A 16,716-nucleotide genomic window follows, 5' to 3' on the forward strand; every position below is an offset into this window, starting at 1 on the left:
CGCCCTGGCTCCCTTACTGCTCATAACGGGCAAGGAAACAAAAGCTATCAATGCTGCACTCGATATCTCTTAAAGTGAGAGTATCAAATAGCTCTAATAATCCAACATTCCTATCCCCGCCAACTTCACAACTGCTATACTATCGAAAGATCCCAGCCAGTATCAACAAATTTCTACATACACCAAGTTCATATCCAGACATATCCAGGTGCCTTTGCGAAAGACCGCCTAGAATTGATCCAACCGCGGATTATCAATCCAAAGCTCAGGCTGAAACGATTTGGAGTTTGGAATGATTGTTGACTTTTGGACAATAGCCCTAATGCAGGCAAACATGCCAAAATGTAGACCCTTATTATTATAATATCAGTTTATAAGTTGCTGGATATCTGTAAGACAGTACTTGCATTTATTAGACAAGGATCTATTCATATATATATACAACCATTAATCAAGTATACAGCAAATTATTAGTTGACAATCACCAAACCAGGCCCCGCCAGCGTAGCATCAGCCACCGCCTGGTTAGAAGTAGCCACCGTCGCAGTCGGAACAATCGCCAGTATGGTCAACCCATTAAGCTCGTGCTCCTTGAACGGAAACTCCGCTTCCACCGATAGAGTCTGTCCCTGCTGACTGGTGACCTTATATGGCAGCACAAACGGAACATTCTGCTGGTTGATATACGCAACCTCATACTCCGTTGCTTCACTACCGGATGGCAGCTCAAAGCTTAGCCGGACAACCTCATTAGCACTTTTGCTGGGGTCAAACGTCTCGACCACGGTTAAAGGCTGCATGGAGTGTAGTGATTGTAGCTCGGCAGTCTGGTCAAGATTTGGGCATGAGCCAGGCACAATAAAGTCCTGGACCAGCGCATTAAAGGCAAAGTCGCGCACCGAGTTGGTGAGAAATGGCAGTTCACTAGGGATACGCTTATTTAGGAGCCGGAACCAACCCTCCTGTTCGCCCTCCTGTCCAATAACGGATGCAACGCCTTGGCTCAGGGCAGCGTCGCCGTGTGAGCCCATGTTGAGCACAACGTTCTGCAAAGTTCCGAGTACGACTGATGTAAAGGTCTGCGCGAGCGTGATGGCGTCTTCGAACGTGGATACGGGGAAGTTGTACAGGCAGGGGGCGACCGGGGTGTGACCGAAGTGTTTGAGTGCGTTGATGGCGTTGAGGGCGTGGAGTTCCTCTTGCTGTTCGATTATTAATATCATTCGTGGCTTTGTCTTCTAGTTAAATAGAACGGGGTACTTACAGCGACAATCGCAGTCAAGGCACTAATAGCGAGCTCTGCGGCATTGGCATTCTCAATGACATACCCGGGCTCCGCATTGGATACATTGCTTAACAGCTGCTGGAAAAAGGCAGCCTCGAATTGCTCCTGCGCGGCGATGAGCTGCAGACTGATGATTGTGTCCGGGTCGACCTTGGCTGGCGGCGTGCTGTTGGACAGCGTGCCATGTGCACGCTGCTCGGTGTTCTCAAGCTGCTGCTGGTTGGGGCTAGGGAAGCTGTCGATGTTCTGGAACTCATCGAGGACATTGTTGTTGTTGGAACGCTCCAGCATGAGCGGCGCTGCGGCTGACAGGCTAGCTAGGAGAGACAAGAGGATGGTTCGGCGCATTGTGAGGTATCTTTTCTTTTTCCTTTTCCTTTAAAGAATTCAGAATTCGCTATGTTAAGTATTATTAGTGGCAGATATGATTGAAACAGAATGTGTTGACAAGCAAGGACACGCTTCTTTATAAGGTATGATGGTCTGTCCAAAATTAGACATGACAATAGCCCAGTCTACTCTGTACGTACAGCACGCTTGCTTGGCCGCTGGGCGGATAAATCACCAAAGCTTGTCCTGTTATTTTTCAGGCATGCAAAGCTTAGCCAGAGTGTATAACCTTAGCTGCATAACACGGCCACAAAAGGAAAACACTCGGTCAATTTACCTCCAATCATTGCGCAAGAGTTGCAGCGCGACATGCCTAACGAGGAGTGGTGCTTACAATCTTCTAGCGCCATGGTGCTCACTGGCTGTGCAGGGATCAAAACTAACAATCACAGGCACAGGCACAGCACATGGTTGGTCTTACTACTTATGGATATCATGCGAGAAAGTTAAATTCAAGCCAATCAATCGATTGTTGGTAATTTAACGCTCACCCGAGAGGGCGCAGACAAAGGGACTAGCAGGGCCGGGGTTTCCGGAATAGGCAATTCGCTGTGAGGCTGAGCTTGGATCGCCTATTTTAAGATTAGCTCACCTCAGCTTATTCTCGCCAAGTCGGCTTTTTCGGTTACAATCAGATTTGGATTTATTCGTGAGCGTCTCCATAATTATGAACTGTCATCGGAGCTCATCCGATAATGGCCTATAATTACATTCATTTTTTGTAGAGTTATTCGCACAGCCGCGCCGCATGACGCCAAGCCAGTTAATTCCATACCTCAGCTGTGCCTGAACTAAAGGCTTGATTCTGAAAGTAGTTAGTTCAGCTGAGCGACTACAATAATAGCATTAACCTAAACCTATGTACAATTATCTGCCCCGCAGCTTACTGATAGGGCTGGTTTAATAGTAATAGTCTGCTTGATACAAATACATGTATAATCCACCACCCGATTTTCTAGTTGCTGTTCATAACCTGCTACTACCACCATGGCTGTCCGCGGGTTCGGTCTATTCGTGGCCCTCGGGCTATCCCTCTCTTCTCTTGCGGGCATTCTACTCGCCATTCTGGGCGGCATCAACAATGACTCCTACGTGCTCCGAAATCTCTTCCCTTTCCAAATCGATCTAACGACGTTTTTCGCCAACGAACCCGAAGGCGCCCATCGCGGAGCTATCCCGGGTATCACCAACAACAGTGTGGGTGACATCCCTGGAATGACATCGGAAACACAGGCCTTTGCCAGTGCATTGTGGCACGCGCGCGGTGCAGATGTGCTGTCACAGTTTTACAACGTCTATCTCTGGGATTACTGCACCAGCGATACGTCTGTAGTCGCTTCGAGTGCTGTTTGCAGCCCTCATAGCAGTCATGACAAGTTTGACCCCTTCACGGCAATGGATCTATCCAGGTGGACGGGCTCGCAACCAGAGGACAGCGTCTATCCCGAGAAGCTAGCGAGTGGAATGCGGGTTTATCGGGCCGCTGTTAACTGGCTACGGGCCTCGTTGATTCTCGCTGCGATTGCCAAATTCATCGAGCTGGTCCTCGCGGTTGTGGCAGTCGTCTCCAATTCGGGGGGTTACTGGCCACATTTACCGGTGTGGTATGTTTCAACTACTTTACTTCCATAATTAAATACGCTGTACAGATCACAAGACTAAATTTAATGACAGGGCGCATCCGTATTCATCCTCCTGGTCACCATCACGCAGACAGCGATCTGGTCATTTGTCGTCGCCGCATGGCATAACAGTTTGTCCTCTATCGGGGTCGATGCGCACCTAGGCAAGGGCTTCGTGATCATACTGTGGTTGGCGACAATACTCTCCTTTAGCAGCAGTATCTGGTGGCTCTTTACCCTGGTTTGTGCCAACCATCGTTCAGGACCAGGCCGTCGTCGCTGGATGCCCAATGTCCGCGCTACTCAGAGTTATCGCTACGATAACATGGGAAATACGAGCCAGCCCCAACACGACTTTCCCATGTCGACAGATGTTAATTTCGCGCATACTCCTGTGCACAGTCGGTCGCCCAGTGAGGCGGCTGAGGAACAGTTGATTGGGAATTCGTATGAAAATTATCGTCATCAGGCTGCTATTTCGGAGGACAAGGTTTGATATGACATTATGATTATATGAGGCGAATGCGCCTAGATGGTAATGTTCAATATAGCTATGGATTATATGCGGAATCACGATATTTAAAGATCTCTAAATTACCAACAACTGGTTATTCACATTAAACATGTTGACTGGTACTCAATGTCAAGGACGTAGTCGTATTCTGCAAACCCTATTGAGCATGGGAAAGATGAATTCTTCAATTTAACTCTGTTGTTTATAGTTATAAACAATGTGGATATATTAATACTCTGCATACACAATCCTACATTGATTCAAGGTTGAATCAATAGACACCCGAAATTTACATTGTTATTCATGATTTATGCCACCTACGCTTTACATTTAATAGATGGCTACAGACGTTTTCAATGATTGCAGAGTACCATCGCCTTAGTTAACTTGTGTTGCTCCAGGATGCTTACATTATCAGTCAGTTTTATTAGTCTTGCTGGCAAAATCCTGGTGCTTATTTTATTATCCAGTGGATATAACGAAGCTTTCATCCACAGCTTTATAAGGACAAATAAAAGAGTTATGCTTTTTCTCTCCAGAGATTATATTGAGGGCACGTATTAGATGTATTACATAAGCCCCACTGTGGCAGGTGGGGTTCACGTACCTCTACAAATCCCTCTCGACAAGAGACGCGAATAGCACATTTAGATCCCAAATTACCTTCCTGGATATTCACATCTTGGACTTGATACCAAGCTTGCCTTTACCTTTACGCCACAACAACTGAAACCTTTATCATGGAGGGCCGTTGTCAGTGTGGAGCTGTTCGATTTACGGCACCCCTCCCAGCACCTCGCAAGATATACGTTTGCCACTGTACGGAATGCCGTCATCAGTCTTCATCTTATTGTGGTATAACGGCTGTCTTTCCATGGTTTGAGATACCAATGGTTAACTCGGATGGTACCGCGAAGATCCGTATTTATACTCGAAGAACCCTCAAAGGTAGAGAACTGGAGTGTTTATTCTGCGTGTCCTGTGGATCACGGCTCATACATCGCACTCATGGGGAGAGTACTCTAAACGTGAAAGGTGGTTGTCTGGAGGCCTTGACGCAGGAAATGATGTCTACCGCTGTACATATTTGGTGCAAAGAAGCAGTGATGGAGATTCCAGCTGGCAGAGAATGTTGGAATGAGGAACCTGAAGAATAGATAATCCAATTCGAGGAGTAGAATGGGATGATATTCGATTTCATACCGTAATGGGTGTAAAAGTTAGAGTCTGATTTATGATTGGATGTTCATGCTGCCAGGAAGATGGGCTGCGCCAACTTTGGTCTGTCTATCACCACTCAACCCCCAACTTCTTTCAGCTGATGAGACTGTGTTGTCTATTTATTTCTGTCACTTGGTTTTCTTGATCTTTGAAATAGATTTCTCTAGTATGGCGCAGTATTGATTATGAAATGTGAAGCACCATCTGGGTTGCATGCCTCCTACAGTGATGGAGACGAGCGACCGACAAAAGTGCGATTATCACTTTCAACACGATATCAGTCACAATGCGCACTAAAACAACAGCCAGAACAAGACGAAATTCTCTATCAAGCGCACCAAGATAAACGCTCACGCTGTATGCATCTAGGGGCAGCTATTTTATGATAGGATCTTTATCCTCGGTGATGTAACGTCTATAGATTTTAACTTCCTGAGCTAAGATACCATAAACTCTCTCTTAAAGCGCGACTAGGATTAAGATGAATAAGAACAAAATTCGTAGACACCTTACTACTCAGAACTAGGTGGTATAATAGCTGGGAACGGTATGACATTCTCACCGGTGTTGTCGATAACTTTGACCTGGCCATTCTCAAGATAGAGAGCGCAGAGGCAGGCGACTAGAATGGATAGACTCTGGGTAAAGGTAGAATGGCTCTCCAATATGGAAGGGACTAAGAAACAGTAGAAAAATAAATATAAAAGAAAAAGAATAAGAATTGAATATCAATAAAAGAAAATTGAAAAGTAGAACAGCCGAAACTTAAGACAGACTTGGTATATATAGTTCCAGGTCGTCTTTCGCAGGTTACGCACTTGCAGCCCATTCCTCAGCGGTAGTAGATATCTCGCGGATTAACGTAGAGGCTGTCAGAGTTGGTGGACCACATATCCCTATTATCAGGGTTTATTACAAAACCATCATGGGAACCAGGCGAAATAGAAAACAAAGGTGAAGAAGGATATTCGAATTTTTCAAATTCGATGTACCCACTCTGGAGAGCGCTGTTGAAACCGATTTCGGCCGGAAAAAGTGCATGTGAGAATTGAGAACTGATTGTTGTTGGATTTTTTGGTATGGTATTTGGCTGCTCATTGGTAAAACAAGAGTTGTTACTTCTCTCTAGTCCATAGTCTACCCTCCGAGCGGCAGGTGCAACGCGGGGAACCTTCGTACACAGTCCTCCAATTGGAGCGATGTTGACTTCTTGCATTGCTTGACTTGGAATCAGTTTCGCTTATTCAAATACAAGCATGGTTAAGCTGGTTTCCTACCTTTAAAGTAATCGGTGCTGCTCTGGATATCAAGATGCGGGTACGATTTCATCATGTGACTAAGAAAGTCTTTGAGCTTGTCATTACGGTAGGCTTGCGAACAGCTCTCGGCAGGACATTTGATTTTGGGTATCAAATGGCGAATGTAATCAGATCGTCTTTTGTATGTGATATTGCAGTTTTTGCAGACTATTGCCGTGGTGAATTGCGCATTTTTCTGGTCAGATTGAGCGAATTCGGAATGAGAATCGGCGTGGTCTGGCATGTTGTCTCTAGCAATGACTGGACTTCTTTCTTTGTTGAAATTATGAAACAATAGGACTGTTTCAGATTTAAATACTTTTAATAAATCACAGGGATAAATCACAGGGAATTTCGCTAAGGGCATTTAAGTCGTAGAGTTTGGTAAACCGCTTTGGGTAATACATACCGGGGATAGGGGTGAGGGCACAATAAGTGGAAAACAGCATGCATTGGCGCCCGAGCTCTTCTGGAGTTCTGATTGACTGAAATCATGGTTTTATCGAGTTCCTCCAACTTTTTTGTTGTTGCTTAACATCCATGAGCACGTATACTAGATGGCAGATTGAACGCAGAATAGATCACAAGAATATTAAAATAAAGATAAAATCTTCTTGTTGAAATGAGAATACCATGGAGAGAAGGTTAATCGTTTTTCTCCCATGTCTTTGGATTTCTAGCTAAGAGATGGTGATGACGGCAGATCGGGCTCATCATATTTGCTGATGTATCTTATGATGATTGTGCTGAGGCGTTTTGCCGTCACCAATTTAGGTTTTGAACAACAGGAACAAGACTGAGAGGATTCAGCGTTACGGCGGACTAACGGGGCTTCAGGAGATAATTCGGTCTTACATAGTTGCACAGAGAATTTAGTATTTCCACATATTCAAATTTAATAAACATAATAGAACGCTGCGCAGCATTTATGACAGATCACTGTATAATATTTATCTAATAGGTCAATTTATATATAAATATTACGTAGTAGTTTGTCTCATGTAATTAGCCTTATTATATAAATTAGCACTGCTATAGAAACGCTGCGCAGCAGCATGCCCCATAACAATCGATATAAATATACCATATTAATTTTCAATATGTAGAAATGCTAAATTATGCGTGTCAATAAAGCTTACTAGTGGATAACGAATATGTCCTGGAGACCCATTTAGTCCGCCGTACTCAAGCCTTATTCTCGTACAGCCAGACAGAAATCACGTGCCAATTTTGCCCTGTCGGACTTTTTACGCGTTATAACAAATTGAGTTTAGTGTCAAATTCGATTGGATTGAGATACAAGCCTGAGTTGCAAAGAACTCAATTATCTAGCCGTATTTATATGCAAATTTACACTAATATTTGTCATCAGGGGTAAAGGGTCAGCAATAAATTTTGTGTCACTTTTTAACGTAGCGTTTTGTCGCGTTATTCGTAACTTTGGGTGTTTTGAACCTATTCCCCAAATGCTTAGTGCCAATTACATGCCCCTAAAGTTCGAGTAGTCCGCCGTAGTCATCCAGCCAATCAAATGTTCCCCCCACTGTCAATCTTGTCCTCTCATTCAGCTCGATAGAACATCAGTTCACATACACCACACAAATACATATGCATACACATATATATTCAACGACATGATATAATTATAATGACTTCTACCCCTTCAACCTCTACCCCGAACCAGCCCTCCTTCCTAGAACTATGCCCCCAACAAGGCTGGGAAGTCCTGTCGACGCGCGGTCAGAGCTTGCCGGGGCTGGTACGGCGATACTCACACTCTGAGGGAACAGCAGAGTCAGGCCATCGTAGAATAGACTCTTCCCAGCTTGAAGACGGGATTACTGCGGGCACCGGCCAGGAGTCTGCTTCATCGCTGTTCGACGAACGGCCGCATATGCAGCGGCGCGGGTCGATTTTGATAGGCGATACAAAGTCGCCTTTTCGATGGTATCTAATCTATTAATTCCCTCATTTTCATCATTTTATTTTCATCACTTTGTTGACGCGATAGATAGGTCCGAGTATCATACACCGCCAGTTCAATTGGCGAAACTACGGAAACCAGTGTATGTATCCCTATTATATGTAAATGGGCAAATGCTGATTGACTTTCAGCCGCCTGTATTATGAGCGAATGAACTATCTTGTCTCGCGGTATAGCTATGTTGATCGTTTACTCGATTCGTCGATTGCGCGGGATTTGCTTGAGGATTATGAGCGGCATTGGGCGAGGAATCAAAGTTATCTGCATACAATCACAGAAGAGCAGAGCGGACACACAGCATCAAACTCTCCATCCGGCTCTGACACAGACCGCGCTCGTCGCCATCTCACTGAGCGCACGCCCCTTCTCTCTACCACAGACGATGACGACAACACAGACTCATTCCACCCGCGCACAATCGTGATGATGGCGATATACATCAACCTCGTCGCAAACTGCATTTTACTCGCTGCCAAAATCGCCGTCACTGTCATGACCAGCTCCGTCTCGGTGCTGGCGAGTCTCGTCGACGCGGCGCTGGATTTTCTTAGTACGGCGATTATATGGAGCACGACGCGGCTGACGGTCCGTCGAGATAAGCACCGATACCCCGTCGGCAGACAGCGGCTGGAGCCAGTCGGCGTGCTGATATTTTCCGTGGTGATGATTACGTCGTTCTTCCAGGTGTCTATTCTCTCGCTGCAGCAGTTGACGGGCAACGACCATTCGACTGTTGAATTGACCGTGCCGGCGATTACGATTATGGCCTCGACGGTCGTGGTTAAGGGGCTTTGTTGGCTCTGGTGTCGACGGATCAATGACTCGAATGTGCAGGCGTTGGCGCAGGACGCGATGACTGATATCGTGTTTAATATTTTCAGTATCATCTTCCCATTAAGTCTGTCCCTACCTTCCCCTACCACTCACAATCCCTAATCTTATGACAGTCGGCTCCTTCGCCAATCTCTGGTTCCTCGACCCCCTCGGCGGTCTCCTCCTCTCTCTCTATGTAATAGGTAACTGGGCTGGAACCGCTCGAGAACACATCGCCCATCTCACCGGCGCCGCTGCATCGCCTGGCGATCGGAGCGTGCTGTTGTACCTCGTGATGCGGTTCGCCACATGTATACGATGGATTCAGAACCTGGAGGTGTACCATAGTGGTGATAGACTGACGGTTGAGGTGGATATTGTGTTGGATGAGAGCATCTCGTTGCATGATAGTCATGATATTGGCGAAAGTTTGCAGCATATGTTGGAGAATGTGGGAAGTGTGGATAGGGCGTTTGTGCATTTGGATTATGCGGAGTATAATTTACCGACGCATGTGGATAATGTAGGGCGATAGAGTGGAGTTTATAAAAGGATTTGGGATGACACTAGAATGGGGTAAAGGCAGTACCTTCTACATGTATTAATGTGGGTGGGCCAGGAAGAAGCGTAGGGAACGGATTCGATTGAGGGGAGCGGCACGTCAATTGGGGTAGAAATTATACAACCCGTCCGAAGGAGGAAGGCTTGCTCTTCTTCCTTACATACAGTCAATTTTGCATGTATTGAGTTCCTCACGGCCTCGTGTAGAGAATATAGTTGAAGAAGAGGAAGCTGGTTCTGTTTTATCAATGCCCAAAAAGAGGCGGATTATTCAACTCACGTACATACTTGTTCCTAATAGGGGTGGCTTGAGACAATGCTAATATTTTATATTCACAATATATTGCTCTTTAAGTGACTGAGTAGTTTAATTTGGGGCCTGGAGAATCAGATCTGGCCAATGGCATTGCAGATCGAGGTAGGTATCAGATCAGCCGTCCGCTTGACAATAGATAATAGACAATAGATGGTTTTCAATGATCTATTGATAGCTCTCAATATATTGGAAGTTGTCTGCAAATTTATTTGGTGGCTGGTCACTTACTACCTACTGCTCACTGCTCTCACCATATACTCTCTCTCACATCACATCTCTGAAATCCTCTTTATCTCCTCATAAAGACAAGCCCATTAAGACTTAGACAACCAGAAAATCACCCCTATCTGATTCTGATCAGGACAACCAGTCACATCAAAATTTAAATCCTTCACCATCCTCTCAACCCTCACCTCAATCATCTCTCGGAGCCGCCTCTCAGAAGCATATCTTTGGTATCCAAAATGCCTCTCTCACCCCTCCCTCTCCCCCTCCCTCTTCCCAGCCACATCACCGACTACAACGAAAGAAAACATGGCACCTACATCGGCCTTCGACACGGCTGCGACGTCTTCCAGAAACGCCTGGGAACATGGTACCGCTTCTCATACGCCGAGAACATCAGACAAACGGACCAGACATGCGAACTGAACTGGAAGGCAGTGTGGGTGTATCACGCCAAGCCAGGCTTTCAAGTCACAGCGCCATTGGGCATGCAGCCGGACGAAGGAAAAATATGGGCGCAGAAGCAGATGGAGATGAAGGATCCGAATTCTGATGGAGTGCTGGGGGGCGTTCTGAATACTGAGCCGTGTTCGCCGGTTATAAGGACTTTGTTTGGCGCGCCGGAGACGAGGCAGGGAGCTAGATGGTTGCGGGATGTCGATAGGAAGTTGGAGATGTGGGCGGCGTTCAATCCGAAGCGGGCTGTTCAGGAGAAAAAGTCTAGTCTGCGGAGTGGGAAGGCGAAGGGGACGACATCTAACGGGCCTACGGGGAAGAAGAGAGGGAATACTAAAACTGGCAGGGTACAGAAAAAAGAGAAGAAGTTGAGCACGGTGAAGAAGAGTCGCGAGACGGGGCATCGTAGCAAGCGCGTTGCTGGAAAATGATGACTCTTTATATTCAACACTTGTCAACTGATTCGTATGTGGTTTTGAGTGATCAATTGATATGAAGCCAGGCTATTCTGCTGGGACTGGTATGGTATGGGATGTTTAGGAAAGATTGGTATTCAGTGTCAAAATTGGGTTACTGGATTTGATATTCCTTGTCTGTGGCTGTTATTGAACTCATCTTTATTCTTCGACTATGTTCGCTCACAAAAATAGCATATGTTAATACTATACACGAGTAACATGCCGGTCGAGCATCGCAGGTCTAATCATCAGCATAGTTACCAGTCTAGCCATCCAGGTCTGTATTAATCACCGTCTTTGTATTCTACCCTTTCGTCTAGGATTCTCCGCCTCGCTGCCTTTCCTCTTGCGCTGACCACGCTCACTCTCGCTCTTGTCCTCAAAGTCAAAGCACGCATGTCGACAGGCATCCGCCGCACTGATTCGATCACCAGGATCAAATGTCAACATCTGCGAAATCAGCACATGGATATCGGAACTCCTATAGTCCGCCAGACTGTTCCAGACATTATTGAAAACTTCGTATCGCTTCACCCAGTCCCTGTCCTCGTGCCATGGATTGCCATCACATAGTTGCCACGGCACCTCACTGCTAATCAAGAGTTTGTACGCAACGAGCCCGGCCGCCCAGATGTCGACCTTTTCACAGTATGGCACCTGTTGCATTTCCGGCGCCAGATACTGCGGAGTCCCAATTTTGAACGGTTGCGGTGGAAGCGGCTGTCCGTGAGCCTTGCACAAGAACCCAAAGTCTAAAATCACAGCTTTCAGCTCTAGATACAGCTCAATGCCAATATTCTCTGGCTTGATATCCCGATGCACAAGATCATTCGAATGCAGCCACTTCAATCCACAAAGAACGTCATGCAGTATCCCTATCCTGCTGTCATACGAAAAACCTCCTTCGTGGATAATTTTCCGCAGACTCATGTTACAGAGCGGGCTGTATATCAGATGCACTTCCTCCGGCCACTTTCCATCCCATATCACTGACTTCCGAGCATAGTGCACTTCCCGGAATCTCATAATATAGGGACAGAATTTATTCCTCAACAGGCTGCGGACGTGCATCGATATGAGCACTTCTTCAGCAATGTGCTGCGCCGAAGGCCCGCTACGCCGAACAATCATCTTGGCGGCCGCACATTGCATAGGAAGCGAGCGAGAAGCTGACTTGACAACACCGGAAGACCCACGCGCGACCAGCCCATGAATCCTCCATCTGCCTACATTCGGATATCCCATTCCAGGACTCGGCGAGGTCGTTGGTACTGGAGGCGGAAGGTGGAGCTTTTCGTAGAAAAATCTGATCTTGTCGTGTAGGTATTCAACTTCATTGAAGGCCGGGTTTCGTAGAATTTGATACTCGAATACGTATGAGCAGCGACCGAAGCGGAATGTATGGCGGCCCTGGTTGAGAAAGCGCGTGCCGTAGGATATGTCCCTGCCGTCGAGTACCACACTATACGAGTTCTCCTCGCATCGGCTTTGGACTGTCAATATACCGGTTTTGCGGTCGAAGTAGAGTGAGGCAGCGAGCTGGCCTTGGTGCTTGGCGTAGGATTTATCCCAGAGTAAGATCTCTGCTTCGCTGGTCTGGCTATCGCCTTTCTCGTCACCTGCAATCCTACCAATGCACCATTTGTAACGAGGCTTTTTGAGAGGTTGCTGGAGATGGAACACGAAATCTCCACGCCAAACCGTAGACGCGAGCTCTGGCATCTCGCCGTGTGAATATTCCGCGTAACTGTTATCATTGGTGTACGCCAGGGCGACTCCAAGAGGAACCTTTTGTCGGTGTATATCCACATATTCCTGCTGCGTGCGATAGCCTCCATGTTGCATTCTATTGATTAGGTCGTTGAAGTGGGCGATGGCGTGGTGGTTGTTGGGGGTAATGCGGGCGAAAATCTTTTTGGGGTCTGGGGGTGGACGTGTTAGTATTGTGGATTGTCCTCTGCGGAAATTGAAGGGATTCATGTTCATGTTCAATGTTGACGAAAAGCCCCGTCCTTGACGAAGCTTCTACAGTCAGTATGATTAGTAGTTAATGTTCAGGGTGAAAGTCTGACTAGTTTGCTTGCTCAAGTATCAAGAAAGTAGATGTATGAAACAGACATGTCGAATCTATCGGGTGAGCGTAAAACCTGTAAAAACGTCATAATTGCAATTGCAAATGTATACAAACAGTGGGGGAAAATCTACAAACGAACATATAACGATCATTGTTTTGAGATGCGGGTCTCTCCGGCAGTACTTTTCTTTTCGGCTCATAATAAGGACAAAGCAGTGCAAACGGACAGTGACACCAGCTTTTGCTTTTGCCACCCATGTATCTTTTAATGCTAGGTTAGTTAGATCTGGTTGTGGTTTAATCTCTTCTTAGGAGATGCAGAAGCTAGCTACAAGAAATACTAACGCTGCACTTGATCCACTTCCATACTAGACAACATTTCTATAATACTCGTATAACATTGGCCATTCTGAGTACAGGATTAACAATACATTGGGTGAAGGAGGATCGTACTGTTTGGTAAGGGTTGTTGAAATTATCATCGCAGAAATGCAACTTAGGGTTAACGGCGACAAATTAGGCAGTCGGGGCCGAATATGGAAATATTACCAGACCAACACATCTCCATATCAATTATATCAATTATATCCGTCACATGCGGTTATTAGATACTATATTTATACTACCCTTTTTGATATTCTTTCAAACCAATGCCTTGGCAATCTCCTGTGTACTAAAAACCTCCGCAAACTCCCCCTCCACACTCGCTACCGACACCCCATGCACAGTCTCCGCATCAAACCCCCCCTTTGCAAAAGTCGCCGTTGCATCCGACACCAGCACAATGCGGCCGTGGTCAATATCGACATTTGGCGGATGTGACCCATCCGAGTTGACCGTCACCGGCCGTCCATCGGGAAAATTATCAACTACCCCGAGATTCGCCGCCATACGCACCGTGGTCGATACACACTGGTCGGTTGTCAGGCCAGCGAAAAAGACTTGTCGAATGCCGTTCTTGCGAAGATAGGATTCGAGGCTGGTCCCGATGAAGGATGAGTTGACACACTTCCACATCACGAGCTCAGAGCCATCGGCTGCTGGAGTCGCGAAGTCGAAGGGTTTGGGGGCAGCAGAAGGGTGGAAGGAACTGTCAGTCTCGAGAGATGAGTGGAAGATGTGGATGATGTGGATACGTCCAGGGGTTAGACGTTGGCGAGCGGAGCGGAATGCGGCGAGAAGGGTGGTTAGATTGGCTTCGTATGAGGGATTGGAGCGAGACGAGCTTGGGAATTTGGGGTGGTTGAAGCTGGTTTGGTTGTCGATTAGGACTAGAGCGGAGGGCTGGTCGAATGACAGAGACATTTTTTTCTCTATTTTCATTTTAATTGTGATGTTTGTTTTGGTTTACTTTCTCATTGAGCGGTGGATTATTTATATATAGATATTCTTCTGTAATACGGGATGAGTCACGCCCTACTATTCACGCCCTACTATCGACAACTGATTGACCCCACAAGAAGCATTTAATAACAAGTCTGTGGCCGGTGGAGCTGAAATTGAAGGAAGTATGCTGACAAATGGTCATGTATTAATAATATCATTAATATTTACTTGACACTGTTTTTAGCCTAACCACCAAGACTGGCGTAGTGTCCCAAGTGTCTATATGGTCAACTAGTATGAATAGAACAGCTCTTCCTATATTGAGATATCAATTGGTACTAACCTTACTAAGGGATTAATGTTCTTCTACTACCAAACCTTTCCACCTAAAATAATTATGAGAAACTATATAATTTTCTATCGCTAGTATATATTGGGAGATATAATATAAAGATATTTCTAATAGAAGGAAATACAACCTTTTCTCAGCTGTAAAGAGGCCATTAGCGCCTTCCTCACCATTCAGTGCTACTCTCTATGTAAAGAAAATAATCACTTAACAGTTCAACATTCGTTCCATACGGTATAGATATAAGCGCTAAATGAAACATAAGATGTATGCATTCTGAGATAATATATGGAAGACGGTTCTCTAGATACAAGGAAGACATAGTTGCTTAACGTAAAGACCAAGATATACATAGGACTTCTATATATTAAACGAATGTTTCAGAATAGTCTCATTACAGTGGAAATCTATAGATCATGACAGTTAAAGTATATTTGATACTTGTCAGTTGAACTGTCTAACATTTTTCATTCTGGTTCATCAATGTATCAACTTATACCAAGCCTCAATATACTCAGATACCTACACAGCAATGTTTGAAACTTTCCAAGTCACACTCGTGGGGCATACTATAACGAAAATTAGACCAGGTATTAGATAGTACGAATGGAAACTATGGCAAGATATTCATACTCCTTTGGACAAGACTCCGAATGCGACACTGTCTTACATTCCTGATCATGTTTATCAATACTTGAAGAAACGTTGAAGCAGCAACTCCAAACTTACGGCTCCTTCACTGCAAGGAGAGCGGTCATCAAGCTGGTTGGGTCCTGACGAGGCAAAAGCCAGCGCAGCAAAGGCAGCGAGAAAGTATTTACGCTTTATGGTAAATATAGTATAGATGAAATTGGAATTGATTGAGTTATTGGTGATTATGGGATTTTGATTGTTGATGAGTCAAATGATGGATATAATGCTCCATGGCATCTTATTTATATCTTAAATCCCTGTATTAACAGTCCTCTATAGACACTCCGGATATCGGGCGCAACGACGTGATCCGTGTTACACGCGTATTCAAAAATTCTATTTTTGATAATATAATATAATAAAAATATTGTATTTAGGCATGGTCGAGGGCAGCACGGTACATGACCAATCCACGGGTAGTATAAGACGACAAACTTTTGTACGTCAAGGTATACCACCTATCAAAGCCACTGGCCTCGATGCATTTATTTCCTACTCGCTCAGTCCACAGGCTCGGCAAGACCGGTGTCAGGCACTTCTTGGATTCAATGGGCTGTCATTTGTAGGAGCTTCTGGGCCGACGACAACATCATGGAGTCCGGTGTTCGTGTATGTTCGACAAGAAGAAACGCTCCCAACTTGAAGATCCCGTGTAGTGTCAAAGAAAAGCTCCAAAATGTGATGGGTGGTAAGAAGTACCTCGAAGAAGCCCAGCAGGTCATTATCGTTGCGATAAAGAGGGGTTGGGGAAGCTGGTGGGTATGGAACCAAGCGGAATAGACGTATACTCGCCATTACTAGATTATGGCCTACACTGTTTGGCTGCTGTAGACCTCCGCGACTGGCTCAAGAGAAAGATTGAAGTGGTGCTACGGGTTACTGAGGCTTTAGATACAGAAAACATCGTATCGCTTGCTATCAAGGTTGCTCAACGGTCGAATATCGTTGCTGCCGGGTAATTTTCTAAAGAAGCTCTGGTAGCTCTGTAGCTCTGGCATGCATGAAACTTAAATACATTTTTCAAAAATTTCCAGAAATGCTATGATTGTTTATACTTTGGACGATACACTTGTAATCAACAGTTTTAAATACTTCCACCGCCCTAGAAAACTGTGACAAGCAATGAAAAAT

General features: G+C 45.5%; 9 protein-coding genes across 9 annotated transcripts; 5 read left to right on the top strand and 4 right to left on the bottom strand.

The window, feature by feature from the left end:
* Positions 1 to 470: 470 nt before the first annotated feature.
* On the bottom strand, positions 471 to 1,576 carry BGW36DRAFT_309573 (putative sexual development protein; the record flags this gene model as incomplete). Its single annotated transcript, XM_046212418.1, has 2 exons — positions 471 to 1,202; positions 1,265 to 1,576. 2 exons carry the CDS (start codon positions 1,574 to 1,576, stop codon positions 471 to 473), a joined length of 1,044 nt encoding a protein of 347 aa, XP_046065311.1.
* Positions 1,577 to 2,621: 1,045 nt separating this feature from the next.
* BGW36DRAFT_392264 (SUR7/PalI family-domain-containing protein) lies at positions 2,622 to 3,981 on the top strand. The gene is made up of 2 exons (XM_046217678.1): positions 2,622 to 3,238; positions 3,350 to 3,981. The coding sequence occupies exons 1-2, from the start codon at positions 2,663 to 2,665 to the stop codon at positions 3,791 to 3,793; spliced, it is 1,020 nt and encodes a 339-aa protein (XP_046065312.1). The 5' UTR covers positions 2,622 to 2,662; the 3' UTR covers positions 3,794 to 3,981.
* A 465-nt stretch (positions 3,982 to 4,446) lies between these two features.
* BGW36DRAFT_392265 (glutathione-dependent formaldehyde-activating) lies at positions 4,447 to 5,436 on the top strand. The gene has a single exon (XM_046217679.1). It carries the CDS (start codon positions 4,552 to 4,554, stop codon positions 4,966 to 4,968), a length of 417 nt encoding a protein of 138 aa, XP_046065313.1. The 5' UTR covers positions 4,447 to 4,551; the 3' UTR covers positions 4,969 to 5,436.
* Positions 5,437 to 5,544: 108 nt separating this feature from the next.
* Positions 5,545 to 6,585, bottom strand: BGW36DRAFT_412789 (uncharacterized protein; the record flags this gene model as incomplete). The annotated part of the gene is made up of 4 exons (XM_046219220.1): positions 6,310 to 6,585; positions 5,954 to 6,250; positions 5,851 to 5,928; positions 5,545 to 5,708 (listed from the first exon to the last, which is right to left on the bottom strand). The coding sequence occupies exons 1-4, from the start codon at positions 6,572 to 6,574 to the stop codon at positions 5,545 to 5,547; spliced, it is 804 nt and encodes a 267-aa protein (XP_046065314.1). The 5' UTR covers positions 6,575 to 6,585.
* Positions 6,586 to 7,903: 1,318 nt separating this feature from the next.
* On the top strand, positions 7,904 to 10,046 carry BGW36DRAFT_392267 (putative cation diffusion facilitator). The gene is made up of 4 exons (XM_046217680.1): positions 7,904 to 8,277; positions 8,346 to 8,396; positions 8,446 to 9,212; positions 9,262 to 10,046. The coding sequence occupies exons 1-4, from the start codon at positions 7,979 to 7,981 to the stop codon at positions 9,660 to 9,662; spliced, it is 1,518 nt and encodes a 505-aa protein (XP_046065315.1). The 5' UTR covers positions 7,904 to 7,978; the 3' UTR covers positions 9,663 to 10,046.
* A 422-nt stretch (positions 10,047 to 10,468) lies between these two features.
* BGW36DRAFT_434133 (uncharacterized protein) lies at positions 10,469 to 11,116 on the top strand (the record flags this gene model as incomplete). The annotated part of the gene is made up of 1 exon (XM_046221373.1): positions 10,469 to 11,116. One exon carries the CDS (start codon positions 10,469 to 10,471, stop codon positions 11,114 to 11,116), a length of 648 nt encoding a protein of 215 aa, XP_046065316.1.
* A 315-nt stretch (positions 11,117 to 11,431) lies between these two features.
* BGW36DRAFT_365908 (kinase-like domain-containing protein) lies at positions 11,432 to 13,129 on the bottom strand (the record flags this gene model as incomplete). The annotated part of the gene is made up of 1 exon (XM_046214695.1): positions 11,432 to 13,129. One exon carries the CDS (start codon positions 13,127 to 13,129, stop codon positions 11,432 to 11,434), a length of 1,698 nt encoding a protein of 565 aa, XP_046065317.1.
* A 716-nt stretch (positions 13,130 to 13,845) lies between these two features.
* BGW36DRAFT_392268 (Isochorismatase-like protein) lies at positions 13,846 to 14,551 on the bottom strand. The gene has a single exon (XM_046217681.1). The coding sequence runs from the start codon at positions 14,538 to 14,540 to the stop codon at positions 13,860 to 13,862; it is 681 nt and encodes a 226-aa protein (XP_046065318.1). The 5' UTR covers positions 14,541 to 14,551; the 3' UTR covers positions 13,846 to 13,859.
* A 1,625-nt stretch (positions 14,552 to 16,176) lies between these two features.
* BGW36DRAFT_434135 (uncharacterized protein) lies at positions 16,177 to 16,544 on the top strand (the record flags this gene model as incomplete). The annotated part of the gene is made up of 2 exons (XM_046221374.1): positions 16,177 to 16,327; positions 16,387 to 16,544. 2 exons carry the CDS (start codon positions 16,177 to 16,179, stop codon positions 16,542 to 16,544), a joined length of 309 nt encoding a protein of 102 aa, XP_046065319.1.
* Positions 16,545 to 16,716: the final 172 nt, after the last annotated feature.

This window comes from Talaromyces proteolyticus, assembly GCF_021365285.1.
Source record: "Talaromyces proteolyticus strain PMI_201 chromosome Unknown BGW36scaffold_17, whole genome shotgun sequence".
NCBI lineage: Eukaryota > Fungi > Ascomycota > Eurotiomycetes > Eurotiales > Trichocomaceae > Talaromyces > Talaromyces proteolyticus.